At 41.6% G+C, this 15,058-nt stretch overlaps 2 protein-coding genes across 2 annotated transcripts in view; both read left to right on the forward strand.

The window, feature by feature from the left end:
- Positions 1 to 15,058, forward strand: part of SNCAIP (synuclein alpha interacting protein) — a 161,843-nt gene that overhangs the window by 57,160 nt on the left and 89,625 nt on the right. The window lies entirely within an intron of this gene.
- LOC125126267 (neuropeptide Y receptor type 1-like) lies at positions 10,626 to 11,962 on the forward strand. The gene has a single exon (XM_047778500.1). The coding sequence runs from the start codon at positions 10,832 to 10,834 to the stop codon at positions 11,801 to 11,803; it is 972 nt and encodes a 323-aa protein (XP_047634456.1). The 5' UTR covers positions 10,626 to 10,831; the 3' UTR covers positions 11,804 to 11,962.

A 15,058-nucleotide genomic window follows, 5' to 3' on the forward strand; every position in this document is an offset into this window, starting at 1 on the left:
CTGATCAGGGCCCTTTGCTGTACCTCACCTGGAAGAGTGAGGCCCAGAATAAGGGGAAATGAATGTAGAACTGGAAGTAACGAGTGTTTGAACTGAGGATCCAACATGACAAGTTCAAAGGGAAAAAGGAAGAAAGAAAACATAATCCCCACTTGCCATAGCACCTAGAACATTGCTACAAACTGGTCAGGACTTAAAAAACATCTTTTGATTGATTTAAAATGGTTTGAAGCTGAAAAATATCATGAAGAAACCCATCACATAAAATTCATCAGAAAAAATAAATGTCTGTGTTCAGCTTTTTATTGTTCAGATAGTTGACATCATTGTGATGCTTAATTTTTTTTATTGACGTATAGTTGATTTACAATGTTGTGTTTCTAGTGTACAGACTTTTGATGCATAGTCTAAAAATTTCGTATTTAAAACAGATTATATACTACCATGTATTTTTGCCTACTTTAATGACCGTGTGACACCCTGTGTTCACAAATGGCTCACTAGTGAAGTCATTTGGACTAGGTGTTGCTAGTTTTGTAGTTTTCCTCTTATAGATATTGTATGTATTTTGTTAGATTTATAACTAAGCATTTCATTTTTTGTAATGTTAATGTAAATCGTGTTTTTTTTAATATCAAACTCTACTGGCTAATTGCTAGTATATAGGAAAGGAATTGATTTTTGTATATTAACCATATATTCTGGAGTCATGATGGGAACTCCATAATAATTTTTAAAATAGTAACATTCAATAGCTTTCTCCAATGAAAGGAAACACAGAGGAGAATTGTAGTAAAAAGAGGCGCATACAAGACATTTGGGTAAGGCTAGAGTTTGAACATAAAATGACTCTCTGGGGAGTTCCCGTCGTGGTGCAGTGGTTAACGAATCCGACTAGGAACCACGAGGTTGTGGTTTAGGTCCCTGCCCTTGCTCAGTGGGTTAACGATCTGGCGTTGCCGTGAGCTGTGGTGTAGGTTGCAGACGCAGCTCGGATCCCGAGTTGCTGTGGCTCTGGCGTAGGCTGGTGGCTACAGCTCCAATTGGACCCCTAGCCTGGGAACCTCCATATGCTGCAGGAGTGGCCCTAGAAAAGGCAAAAACAAACAAACAAACAAAAAAAGTGAATCTTAGAAGAACGTGTCTCTGGTATTGGTAGTGGTTTTTGCCCCTTGGAGGCTTGCCTGCTTTGTTGTCCTTTCCGACCCTTGACCAGTCTTATTTAGGGTGTTTAATGTTTTCAAATACCCATCCTTTTCTCACTTTCTCCAATTCCCTGTCTGGACTGTTTGGAACCATGAATCCTAAAATTTTTAGTTTATGACTTTGATTTCATGATACATATCATTCCCCAAAATGTAGTATGTCCTATATCTATTTTAAAATATTAAACTATGATGTGATTTGTGGTAAGATTTTTTTTTACAGCACCAGGGCAGAAAATTTTGGATACTTTTTGAGGCTAAGCTGAAGTTAATTTCTTATTAAAAAAAAAAAAATCCCTGTTTGTTTCCTCTGCTTCATTCACTCAACTTTTTCATTCATTCAACACATTTTTGAGTGTCTTCCATATGCCAAGCTCTGTGCTGAGCACTGTGGATTATGGTGAATGAGACAAAAGCTCTCATCATGAGGGAGGCAGATGCATGAGCAGATAATAATACAGAGTTACAGTAAGTACACTGGATGGAATTTTCTCAAGAACTTTGCAGAGAGGAAGAGGCAGGTAGATAATCTAAACTCAAAGTCAGGTGTAGACTTGACGCTTTCCTTCAGTTACTTCCGAAGTTACCCCTCAGGTGAGGCTTTAAAAAATAAGCTGAGGCGTTCCCATTGTGGTGAAGCAGAAAGGCATCCAACTAGGAACCATGAGGTTTTGGATTCGATCCCTGGCCTCGCTTAGTGGGTTAGGGATCTGGCGTTGTCGTGAGCAGTGGTGTAGGTCGCAGATGTGGCTCGGATTCTGTGTGGCTGTCTCTGTGGTGCAGGCCGGCAGCTGTAGTAGCTCCGATTGGACCGCTGGCCTGAGAACCTTCATATGTCATGGATGCAGCCCTCAAAAATGAGAGAAAAAAAAAAAGCTTAAAGAGTAAACAGAGTGAACTAGTCATGGTCAAGTCAGAATAAACAGAAACCTCTGTAGCTATTTCAAACAGAGGACATTAGTTACTCCTGGTGCTGAAGAGCTGAGGCACCAAACTAAGCAGGACAAGACAATCCTAAGATTAGCAAAAGCAGGGAAGCCACTACCACCCCTAGGACTGTGAGGTTAAAGGAGAGAGGTCTGTTACCATGTGCAAGTTAGGCCCTTCCAGCACAATCGAGACTGATGAGAATGATGCTACTGATGCTGCCTTGTGGGAGCTGATGACGAGCAGGAGACACTGCCTTGAGCAGGGGAAGGGTGCATGTGTGTGTGGGGCGGGGAGGACGGAGAGAAGAAGTGCTACTCTAAGGAGCTTAGGAAATAGTTACCAGAGAAATATATCTGAGAGTACACAGGCAAGTGATCCCACCATTTATTGGAAAATGAAAAGCACAAGGTGGGGATTTGATGATTTGGGGTGGTGGTCACAAGAGGAAAAGGATGCGCATAGAGACATCAGCATAAGCCAACACACAGGATAAGGAATAGCATGGATGTCCATGTCATTTAAGCTTCCAGTGTGGGTCAGAGGTCGGTAGGAGCTCAACAGTAGGCAGGCACCCCACATGCCTGGTGGAGGAACTGGCCATCTGCCCTGAAAGCTGTGGGAAGACACTGAAGTGTTTTCAGTAGGAAAGTGTCAAAGCCATCTTTGTGTTTTAAGTCACTTGGACAATTGTGTAGACTCAAAGAGGGATTTTGAAGAAGCAAAAAATGTACTAATTTCCCTGCCTTTAGTTTTGTCCTTCTCAAATTCATTCAAGCAAGAAACAGCGAAACGCTATAGTAAGAAAATGGTAAGAAGGATGGAAAGGATAAAAATTTAATTGTTAGGATGTTTGCCTGTGCAAGCGAGGGAGAGGGAGGGGCCAGGAATAATACCCAAGTCTCTAACCTCAGCCGAGTGGAAGAAGATGGTGTTGCCACGTAAGGTCAAGTTTGAGTTGGGGAGCCTATGGGACAAACAGGTAGTGATGGCAAGGAGCAGGTGGAACTTGTACATATAGGGGTCACTGGTTGAGTGGGAAGAGAAGTGGACCAAGATCTTTAACCTGTAAGGAGCAAAACAGACCCTTAGAGGAAAAAAGAGGAGGAGTATCAGACAGGTCCAAGTCTTACTGGATTTAGTAGTAGGAGCTTATCGTGTTCTAAACAATGTTCAAAGGAAAAAGAAGTAGAAAATGATGGCGGGTTAAGAAGTAAGAGGAGACATGAAAGTGGCAACAGTGAAAGTAGATGCCCCTTTTGAGATGTCTCCAGGAGAGGAGAGAAGAGATGGGATGGAATCCAAACCTGGAGTGGATTTTATTTGTAGGGTTAGTGAGACTTGAGGATGTGTGTGGTCAGGTGCAAAAAGCCAGAGATGGGTTTAATCCGGTGAGGATGGAGTAGAGATGGAGACCAGGGGGCTTGGGGCTGGGAGCCAGGCCTAGAGAAGGTGAGGGGAATTTTCCACAGCTGCTTGCCAAGGAGCTGAGCTTATGCTGCAAAGACAGTGCATTTAGAATTCCAGGCTTTGGCAGAGAGCCCTTGAAGCACCTTTCATTTACAAGCAGAAAGTATCTCTATGACTGTTTGTATTATTTTAGAAAATAAATATTCACAAAAACTAGCAGTTACATAACACTCTGTAGCCTTCAGAATGGGTTCATTTGACCTTTGATCACCTTATATACACCTCCCTGTGTGTATGTAAATATAAACATATACATGCATACAAACATATGTATGTGTACATGCATATGCTTGTTTATACACACATTTGTACGCACTTGTACACAGACACACATATGGCTGTATGTATTTCATTGTCCCAGGGAAAGCCCTTAGGAGGAATCTGAGGCTCAGAGCAGGTATGACTTGACATAGCTTTACATGATTTAACCCAGGTCTTCAGGCTTCGGATTCCTAGGGACAGACTTTGTCATTCTCAGAGACAGGCCTAGAGAGTGTCACGTGTGGGCACTGCCTCCTCCACTTTACTTCCTGGTTCTCCAGGCCTGTCTGTCTCAGGCAGACCCCCCAGGACCTACCCTTCTTCCCCTGGCAGCTCTTCCCCTCCCAGCCTCCTGTATTCTGATGGAGAAGCTCCTCCAGATTCTGCCTACAAATCTTCCCTATCTTAGGCTCTTCCTTTCCACATATAGTAAGAAAAGGCGCCACCAGGATCCTGCACCTGCAGGCCTTTTCTTCCCGGATTCTCTCATCTTTCTCTGCTACCCCATTTCTTCCAGTTTTGAATCCAGCATTTCTCCACATTCCTAACTCAAGGCCCTGCCAACCCCCTGCTCTTTGGAGTCACGTAACCCTGATTGGGACTTCTCCTGATTCAGTCACGTACGACTGGAACCAACTGAGCAAATTCCTCAGCCTTCTTGAAGGAAATAATACCTTGTAGGTTACTCGGAGGGTTTCACAAAAGACTGTCTGGGTTGGGTCCAGCTCAGTGCCAGGCTTAATCAATCTTAGCTCCCTTTCCCCACCAGAGTGGCCTGGAGCCCTTATCTACATTTCCCAGCACTTAGCACACTAATATAATTAGCAGCATTAGTATATCTAAAAGGCAATTACCATTTAATTGCTCTGGCCCCAGCCAGCCTGAAGTTCCTCTCCATTCACTTCTAATTTGGAGCTCGGGGTTTTTTGTCCTATCCTGGCTGGTCTCAAAATCACTACCATAGAGGAAATTAAAAAACCCTTCAGGCAGCCATTGATTACAGGATAAAAGATGTAGTCATTCTCTCCATTTTGGTCTATATAAAAATGCAAATATCAGTTTGTTCCTGGCCAGGGAATAAATCAGACCATCTCCAGCAGCATCCCTCTGTGACTTAGTGGATTATCCTGCTTAGAGCAACACTGCTGTCCTGAAGGTGTGCCCTTCTCAGCAGGAGCTATACTGATCATTAAAACCAATGAGTGCCCTCGTGTAGAGTCAGACCTAGAATCAGGTTTCAGGCATCTCGTCTTAAAAGACATTTATTTATATTACATACTCAATTTAGAGGAGTAAATGCCCTTCCCTCAGCCTGCACCATTTGTTTATCTTAGGGCTACTGTGAGAACTTAATGCCCAAATGAAGGCAGCGTGTTTTATTTCTTCTCCTCCGACCCAGCCTTGCATAAAGTATGCGCAGCCTCTAATCAAGAGGAACCCAGAATACTTTGAGATTTTGAATCCAAATCTTTAATATGAGAACGGCATATGTGCATCTGAGGAAACCTAGATTGCCTTAAGCCACACGGAAAACATTTACATCTGAGCCACTTTACATGTGATTGCGAGTTAAAGTAAATTCTAAATAACTTTAGCAGTTTGCGATTTGGAAAACGGCCTGGGCCATATAAATTCTCCCTTAGTTCTTTTTCTGTTAAATCTTTTGCCAAAGTAAATGGAAGCTGTAGAGAACCTTTGAACTCCTCAGTTCTCAAATGACCTCAGTGAAGTTGGATTGGCAGAGCCAGTGTTTAGTTTCCAAAGGAAGATGTTTTTCTTTCCTCCTTGAAGTATTTACATGACAGTTACCTTCCTCAGAGGACCATGATGCAGGAGGGAGTCCTGGGCATCCTGGGCTTTCTGCCACCCACCAGGGGCTCATCACTGCAGCTCTCTGGGAGCCTTGGAGTCGGCACCCAGGTTTCTTAGCACCTCTGCTGCACAAGTCCATCAGCTGTGTTTCTCCCGCCTTCCCCTTCTCTTTCAAAAAGAGCTGTTGAAAGCGGGGGTCTGGAGTTCAGCGCCACCTCCTCCTCCTGGTTGGGGCAAGTGGCTTAACTCTTCCAAGCTTCAGTTTCCTTCTCTGTGAACTGGAGATGAGAAATAGTCCTGCCCACGTGGGTCCTTCTCGTCTCTGAATGTTTTATTCTTGAGTTCGAGACCACGCCATTGATTACACTGCATTATTTGTGATTTATTAATTATCAATCATTAAATGTATCTTGGAGTAAATGATGTCATGCATTATATACATGTGTATGTATATATGCATGTAATGTCATATATATGGCATATATTATACATCATTGTGTTCTTAGCCCTGGACCGCATGATTGCTAAAGACTGGGACAGTGGCTTCCACTCCTGTGTATTGTCCATTGTTATGCTGGGGGATGCAGTAGGTTTTCAGTAGACAAGCAGTCGAGGCAGTCTTATGAAGGTGCCTCTTTAGCCTTTCTGTGCCATAGTTAAGAGAAGTGTCAGTCAAGCCAAGAGTCACAAAAAAATAGTCTTACTTCTCTTATATTTTAATGTGTGCTGTTTTTCTAGTATAGAAATAACGCTGAAGGAAAAAAAGGACATGTTTTCCACGTTTGCCCTGATGCAAAGGAACATATTACATATTTGTTAATCCTTTGAAAAATAAAGTTTATGTAGCCTTTTTTGGGGGGAGAGGGGGTTTCAAAATTATTTTTTGTTTTTTTTGGTCTTTTTGCCTTTCCTAGGGCCACTCCTGTGGCATGTGGAGGTTCCCAGGCTAGGGGTCTAATTGGAGCTGTAGCCGCTGGCCTACGCCACAGCCATAGCACCACGGGATCCGAGCCTCGTCTTCGACCTACACCGCAGCTCACGGCAACGCTGGATCCTTAACTCACTGAGCGAGGCCAAGGATTGAACCCACAACCTCGTGGTTCCTGGCCGAATTCGTTAACCACTGAGCCACGACGGGAACTCCCTCAAAATCATTTTTTGCCATGAGCTCTCAGCTCTGAGACATCAGTAGTATTTCCCATAAATTATTACTGTTAGGACATATTTGAGAAACAGCATTACATAGACAATTTCTTAATTCATTATCCCCAATTAAGTTCGCTGTTTAGGGTTGTCCTTCACTGATCTATAAACTCACTCCAGGCTGTCACGGTGCCTCTGCTTACGTGCAGCCAGGAATGGGGCTCACTGCTGCTGGGAACAATCCTTTTCCGTTTCAAATAAGGCATCTTGAACTGGTGCAGAATGTTTGAAGATCTCTATGGGATGCAGAGGTGTAAATGCCCATAATGTGTATTATTTTTCTTGAAGGAGAAGGGAGAAGACTAATTGCTCTCCAAACCTGCATGACTTGTGTATTATAAGCCCGAGGAAACTTCTCAAGAGGAGTGTATTGTAGGCTCTGTGTGTTGGGTATACCCCTTGTAAATCATGAGGGGAAGATGGAGAACAGTCAGTAGAAAATCCACAGTCCAACAGCACATGTGGAGAGGCCATGGTTAAGCATCAGTGGTTGCAGAATCAGTCATACCTGGCTTTGATTCCTGTCTCCATTTCTCAGCAGCTCTGAGCAACTTACTTTCTCCTCTCTGGTTTTCTGTTTTCTCATCAGTGAAATAAGAATGATACTAAAGATTAAACCAGGTTACATTTATAAAGCAAAACACCAACACAGAGTCTGGCTCAACTTGGTGTTAAATAAATGGCAGCCACTATGACACTTACAATACTCTTATCACTATATCATTGTTTTATTATTTTAATTATTGTAAAATTATCAATACCTGATGGACTGACTATTGTGGACACTGAGGTAATGGATATTTGTTAGGGAAGAAAAATGTGGTATGGGGACTCTGACTTGGCTACCTGCCTTAAAAGCCAATTAGGGATGGGGTTTAATAGGAAGTGTCTACCTCCCCCTAATGGAATTGCAAGATCCAGCTTTCCTACGTGTTAGCACTGCCATAAACCTCTTACACATATCCTTATTGAAAGGGTTGATGAGTACCAAATACTGATCTTATCCTTATATAGATGAAATACCAGCTAATTTCTTTACTTTCTTACTTTTCTTCTTTACTTTTCTCTTTTTTTCTTTCTTTCTTTCTTTCTTTCTTTCTTTCTTTCTTTCTTTCTTTCTTTCTTTCTTTCTTTCTTCTTTCTTCTTTCTTTCTCTTTTCTCTCTTCCTCTCCTTCATTTCCCTCCTTCCTCTTCCTTCCTTCCTTCCTTCCTTCCTTCCTTCCTTCCTTCCTTCCTTCCTTCCTTTCTGCTTTTTAGGGCTACATCTGCGGCATATGTAGGTTCCCAGGCTAGGGGTCCAATTGGAGCTGTAGCTGCTGGCCTACACCAGAGCCACAGAAATGCAGGATCCGAGCCGAGTCTGCAACCTACACCACAGCTCATGGCAACACTGCATCTTTAACCCACTGAGCGAGGCCAGGGATCAAACCTGCAACCTCATGGTTCCTAGCTGGATTCATTTCTGCTGCACCACACAGGAACTCCAACCAGCTAATTTCTTATTCCTCAAATCTGTACTTTTTGGTCAGGCCAGTATTGTTCTAGTAAAACAACTCTTCCTCTGCCAAAAGCCCTGAGTTGTTGCATTTGCTAATTTCTATGGTGTAAACACTCCCAGCATACCCCGTTTCAAGCTTCCAACATGAAGTTGCTGAGCACAGTTGGGAAGAGATGTGCACAGTTGCTCAAGTCAGTGCAAACTGGCTCCAGAACACCACTGCATCAGAGTAAAGCATATGTGTGATGGTACAGGATAGGATGATTGACAGCGAAACCTACAAGCAAATAGAGTAGAGAGAAAATAGTTTATCCCTAAAATGACCAACAGAATTCATCCAGAAAGTGGTTACTTGAGCAATGTGTTTTAATGCAATTTTTCTGTCCTTTCTCTATACTCTCCAGTCATACTTAGAACAGAAATCTTTTCTGAGCCTATGTACTTAGTTGTTGCGGTAGTGGTGGTGGTGGGGTCAGGGATGGGGTCTCCCTAATGACTTCCCAGTTAGCAGACTGTTTTTTTAACCAGTAGTTTAGAGATTTGGTCTTGGACATAGTGCCCATGTTTACAAAAATATCTTCCTTCCTCCCTCCCTTACGTCCTCTCTCCTTCCCTCTCTTTTTCCTTCCTTCTTCCCTCCCTCCTTCCCTCCATCCCTGTCTTTCTATTCCCTTCCACATGGCCTCACAAGGATTTTCTTTTTTGTTGTTTTTTAAACTATAATTTATTTACAATGTTGTGCCAATTTCTGTACAGCAAAGTGATTCATATATATATATACACACACCCACACCCACACCCACACATACTATGTATTTGTGTGTGCGTGTGTATTCTATCTCAAGAGATTGGATATAGTTCCCTGTGATGTACAGCAGGACCTCATTGCTTATCATTCTAAATGTAATAGTTTGCATCTAAAAGCCCCAAACTCCCAGTCCATCCTCTCTTTCCCACGCCCCTTGGCAACCACAAGTCTGTGCTCTATGTCTGTGAGTCTGTCTTGGGTAGATAAGTTCATTTATGCCACATTTTAGATTCCACATAAGAGAGGTATCATATGGTATTTCTGTTTCTCTTTCTGACTTACTTCACTTAGTATGAGAATCTCTTAGTTGCATCCATGTTGCTGCAAATGGCATTATTTCATTCTTTTTAGTGGCTGAGTGGTATTGCGTTGTATATATGTATCGAAACTTAATCCATTCATCTGTCGATGGACAATTAGGTTGCTTCCATGTCTTGGCTATTGTGAATAGTGCTGCTATGAAGATACAGATGCATGTATCTTTTTACATTGTAGTTTTATCCAGATAGATGCCTCGGAATGGGATTGCTGCATCATATGGTAGCTCTATACTTAGTTTCTGAGGAACCTCCACACTGTTTTCTGTAGTGGTTGTGCCAATTTACCTTCCCACCCACAGTGAAGGAGGGTTGCCTTTTCTCCACACGTTCTCCAGCGTTGGTTACTTGTAGAGTTATTAGTAATGGCCTTTCTGACTGGTGAGAGGTGGTACCTCACTGTAGTTTTGATTTGCATTTCTCTTAGTGATGCTGAACATTTTTCATTGTGCCTACTGGCTGTTTGTCTTCTTTGGAGAAATATCTACTAGGTCTTCTGCCCATTTTTCAATTGAATTGTTTCTTTTTTATTGTTATTGAGTTGTATGAGTCGTTTGTATATTTTGGAGATTTATCCCTTGTTGGTTTCCTCATTTGTGACTATCTCTCCCATTTTGTAGATTGTCTTTTCAGGGTTTTTTTTTTTTGTTTTTTTTTTATGGTTTCCTAAGCCTCACAAGTATTTTTTACTGTCTCTTTTGTAATCCTAACAACCTCAAGATCGTCAGAACAGGTAATAGTATTCCTGCTTTGCAAAAGTGGTAGAGAAATTAGAAAACCACTACACTTCATAAATCCCTGTTATGTAATTAATGGCACTGGTAATATGTAATTTTATTTGGAAATTTTCATTGTTATTCAGACACCCCCACTTCTTTAATTTTTTTCACTAGTAGAGAGGGGCATTTCCATCTCGGGCCACCTTTCCTTTGCTGTCTCAAACTTCATCTTATTCTCCCTCATGGGTGCTGGAAATTATATCACTGTATCTAGGAAATGGCATTACAGTTCTATAAATACATTTCTGAGAACTTTTAATTAAGTGATGATACCTAGTACTTCCTCATTATAGTTAAATCCCCCAAGATGATAAAAAAAGAATCCTCTTGAGAAGCAGTTTTGTTTTCAGCACTTTAGCATCGGAGCAAGCAGAATTCTGTTACAGACTTATCTCTGAACTGTTAGGGCGACGCCAGTTGATGATTGTGCAAATGTAGTGGACTAGAAAATCCCAAGTCTTCTCACCAAGGACTTCTTAAAATTTTTCCAATTGCCTGATGACTTAGACTGAAAAGAAGGACGTTTGAGATCACTGATTTGCCGCTTACCATGAAGCCATCCGCAGATGTGCTTGAGATCGTCGCTTGCACTCTTCTAATCCTTGTGAGCTTTGTTGGAAATATGTGTTTATTTTATTCTACAAGGAAATGTATGACTGGGCATTTACAGACATCCTTTCTTCTGATTTTCAGTCTCATCTTTGTCCACCTCATTAAAAACTTGGTGGTGAATGTCATGAAAATTGTTTATTCTTCTGGTTTCATGTTGGATTCAGCTGGCTGCAAAGTTGTGCACTTCACAGCAGCCCTGACGACTTCCTTGGCCATCTGGTTCATGTTACACTTCGCATTGCTCTACCACCAGAAGCTTTACCAGACTGTCCACCCCTTGAGTGAGGCTCCCATCCCGGACCATCAGAAGCATGCCTTGAAGGTGGTTTCTGCCCTTTGGGTGGCTGGCGTGGCAGTGTACCTCCCAGTTTTACTTTATACCAGAAGATCAGAATACCTGGGTGCAGGAAATGACACAGACCTCTTGTCTACTAAGGGGATTCACAAGGATTGCCTGATTGACTTTGGTAACAAGCAAGTAGAGTTTTACTATGGGAAAATGTTTTTAGTTCTGATTGATATTCTTCCTTTAGCCATCTTAGTCTTTGTCTGTTTCTGGATGTCTTTTCTCCTTTCAGAAAGAAAGAAGATGACATATGGCGACATCTGGATGGGAGATGATGATTCAGAAACTGAAATCCTTAGAGGGGCCAAGTTTAGTATTTTATTAATGTGGCTGATCACTCCACTTTGGATCTCTCACTTTATCTTAGTCTCTTTCTTGAAAGACTTGGCAGCCTGTGTCTTTTTCCCAGCTGTTCTCACAGTTCTCTCTTCAGGCTTCTCTGCTCTCAGTCCTTTCCTGCTGATGCTGGTAAACTACAAAATGAAGCTGGTGTCCTTCTGTGGTGCCAAAGAGGAAAAACCCACAGCACAGCCTGCAAATGTTATTCTTTCTCCGTACGCTTAGTGGCAAAAAAACCTCTATTTTAATCTTTGGGAAACAGACCCTATCATTGGAAGTTCAGCTGAAGTTCCCATTGCCCTCATCAATAGATAGCTTATGAACAAGAGGCTGGAAGATTGACTCTTCCTAAAAACGAACAAACAAACAAAAAAACAAACAAACAAACAAAAACTTCGAGAGAAACTGTGTTAAGAAGAAAATATATGAGCATGAGGTTATTGTATGTTGAAGAAAAATACTTACCTCAACATTTATTATTTTGTGCAGTACTACAGCTTTTAGTGTAGAAGTTCTCCAGTGACTCAACAATGATCACAGTGTGAAAGTGAACTCAACAACCAATATATTCATTATTTACTCTGTGTAAGGTGTTGGGTTAAAAAAGCAGCATGTTGTGGAATCTGAGATTATACCTCCTAGCTGAAATCTTAAAGGTACTTAACAATAATTGTGTGTTTTTATCTTATGTTTTTCTTGAACTGCTTTGACACGTACTGGAAATACATTAGCTTAGTATACAGTGTTCAGTTTTTGCACTTTCAGTTGTGGACCTTATCTAATCAAGAAGCACGTTTTGTTCATGTTCCTTCCTCTAAGTGTCTTTAGTGAATTCAGGACAGATAAAAGCATAGGATTAAAGAAATAGTGCTTGCTAAATCATATTCCGTGTGTATTTACAGATGCGCAAATATTTGCTTACTATAGACATTTAGCCAACTATTCTTACTTAATCACTTAAATAGCAAACTACTCTTAAGAAAAAAGGGGATTTTACAGATAGTTTAATTTCCTGTTTTGGTTATTGAATTGGTACATTTTAATTGGATGAATTGATAAAATATTCATAGTAACGTGCTTTCTGAACTTGGATTTAATAAAAAGAAGCATATTATAATTATAATTTAAAATGTATGAGCAGGATTTTATTTTTTTATAGTTAGCCAGTGTAGCCATTTGGGCTGCTTCAATGAGTAGTAATTTTAAATATCTTATGATGCATATTTGTTGTATAATCATTGAATTTTGAGCTAATGCTTATTTGATTCTTGCATTTTTTCTTTATTAGTAGACATGGGACTTATTATACTGTAGTTCTAGTGCGTAGATGTCCCTAAATCAAGATTCTTGCTCTGAACAGACTGCATCCTAACTTATAAACCTGGCTCTCATTAGCTGGAGAAACTTAGAACATCTTTGTTGCCATGAAGTGCTACAGAGAAAGGAATTTTTAAAGTAACCAGGGCCCAAATTTTGTAGGATTTTGTAGGCCAATGTCTGTCCCTTGTATAGCACTGGGAATTAAAACACACACACACACACACACACACACACACACACACACGCACACACACACAAACTTAAGACTTTCTGAGGTTCCTGGGTGGTCTTCATGGGAAATGCTTAGTTGAGTCCACTGAGGAAGTTTAATCAGAAGGGCACTAGGCATGGATCTTATATAATGAAGTTAACATCTGTGGAGATGGGGGATGTGGGGAAGAGGTCACCATCTTTTAATTAAGTGCAGATGTAGCCAGGGCTGGGACCAGCCATTGATCTTAGGTAGTAGTTCTCAAATGTGGTTCTGGGACCCAACCCGCAGATTTAGCATCATCTGGGAACTTGTTAGAAATGTAAATTCTCAGGCCTTAACCCAGACCTACTGAACCAGAAACTCTTGGGGTTGGACCCGGCAATTTGTTTTAATAAGGCTTTTGGTTGATTCTCATGCAGGCTGAACTTTGAGAACCACTGGGCTAGGGTTACTCAGAAGTTTAATCCTCACAAACGATGAGAGGTGTGGAAACAAAGCCAAGATAACTGACTCCTGATGTAGTCTTTAATGTTCCCATGCACATTGGTGTTATGTCTGCTTCTCTCTAAAATGGAAATCAGAATGTCATCTGTGTTCCATACATTCTCAATAATAATTGCCAAACAAATTCACTGTAGAAATCAAGTGATCTTTGCAAAATCAAGAGTAAAGCCCGACCAGTTCAGGTGCGCCAAAAATTTAGAACTTGGACTTGTAGAGTTTCCTGTACATAACTGAGTAGGGGATCCAGTTCCTGAATTATTCCATCGTTCCTTTCCAGAAGCCGGTGCAAGACACGGTTGGCGTGCTCCCAGGCTCAACGTCCCAGTGCTAGAAATGTTTCCTTTTCCTTCCCAGATATTTTCTTTTTGTTTGGGCCTCATTAGGTCATGGTTTTGTCCTTGTGGAATTGATAAGTTTTCATCTACAACAGAGAGTAAATCATATTCTCACTAAGTGAACAACATTCCAGTTCACTTTTTAAAAATTCGTTTCCCTTTAACTACCTCTTTCCTTTTCTCTCCCTTAAACTCCTTATTTCACTCACATTCCTGGTGGGATCAGGGTGACAGATGAAATAATATAAGGGACATTTCTCAAGGTTGTCATGGTAGCACCTTGGAGCGGGCTCAGAATTGGTCAGATGTGTCCCGAGGTCCTAGTTTGCCACCACACAGACCAGCTCTCTCTCCTGTCCCGTGCAGGCTTCTCCTCTTCTCCCAGAGGATCCGAGGATCCCTTTAAAAGAAACTGTTCATTTAGGATCTCTAAATTTAGGATCTCTAAATGAACAGTTTCTTGCTGGTCTCGTTGTGATCTTCTTAAGGAGCCAATTCCATTTATGCCTATTCCACATGTCATTATTTGCTGAGACTGGCATCCCTGAAACTTCCTCCAAGATCTCCCCTTGAAGGCAGATACTCCTTTTACCTGATGGCTCTTTAGAGTCTTTGAGAGAGAGGAGTGCTCCTCCCTCCTCCGGGTTAGGTGTTTCCTTAGCTCTGTCACACGAGGCAGACTTTTCCAGCCGCTGGCTGTCCTGACTTCCTTGTTCCATCTTGCTACAGTCCAGGGTTTTTTTTTTTTTTTTTTTCCCCTGTCCTTTTGGGGCCACACCTGAGGCATATGGAAGTTCCCAGGCTAGGGGTTGAATCAAAACTATAGCTGTCGGCCTACACCAGAGCCACAACAATGCCAGATCCAAGCCAAGTCTGTGACCTGTACCCACAGCTCCTAGCAACACTGGGTCCTTAACCCACTGAGTGTGGCCAGGGATCAAACCCATGTCCTCATGGATACTAGTGAGGTTCATTACCACTGAGCCACAATGGGAACTCCTACATTCCATTTTGCCTTGGCCTTCTTGAGAAGGGGCATCCAGAACTGAACACAATACACATTTTCTTGTGTTTACATGTGTTTATATTTTTTCTGTTCTACATTCT

The sequence above is a fragment of the Phacochoerus africanus genome, chromosome 4 (assembly GCF_016906955.1).
Source record: "Phacochoerus africanus isolate WHEZ1 chromosome 4, ROS_Pafr_v1, whole genome shotgun sequence".
NCBI lineage: Eukaryota > Metazoa > Chordata > Mammalia > Artiodactyla > Suidae > Phacochoerus > Phacochoerus africanus.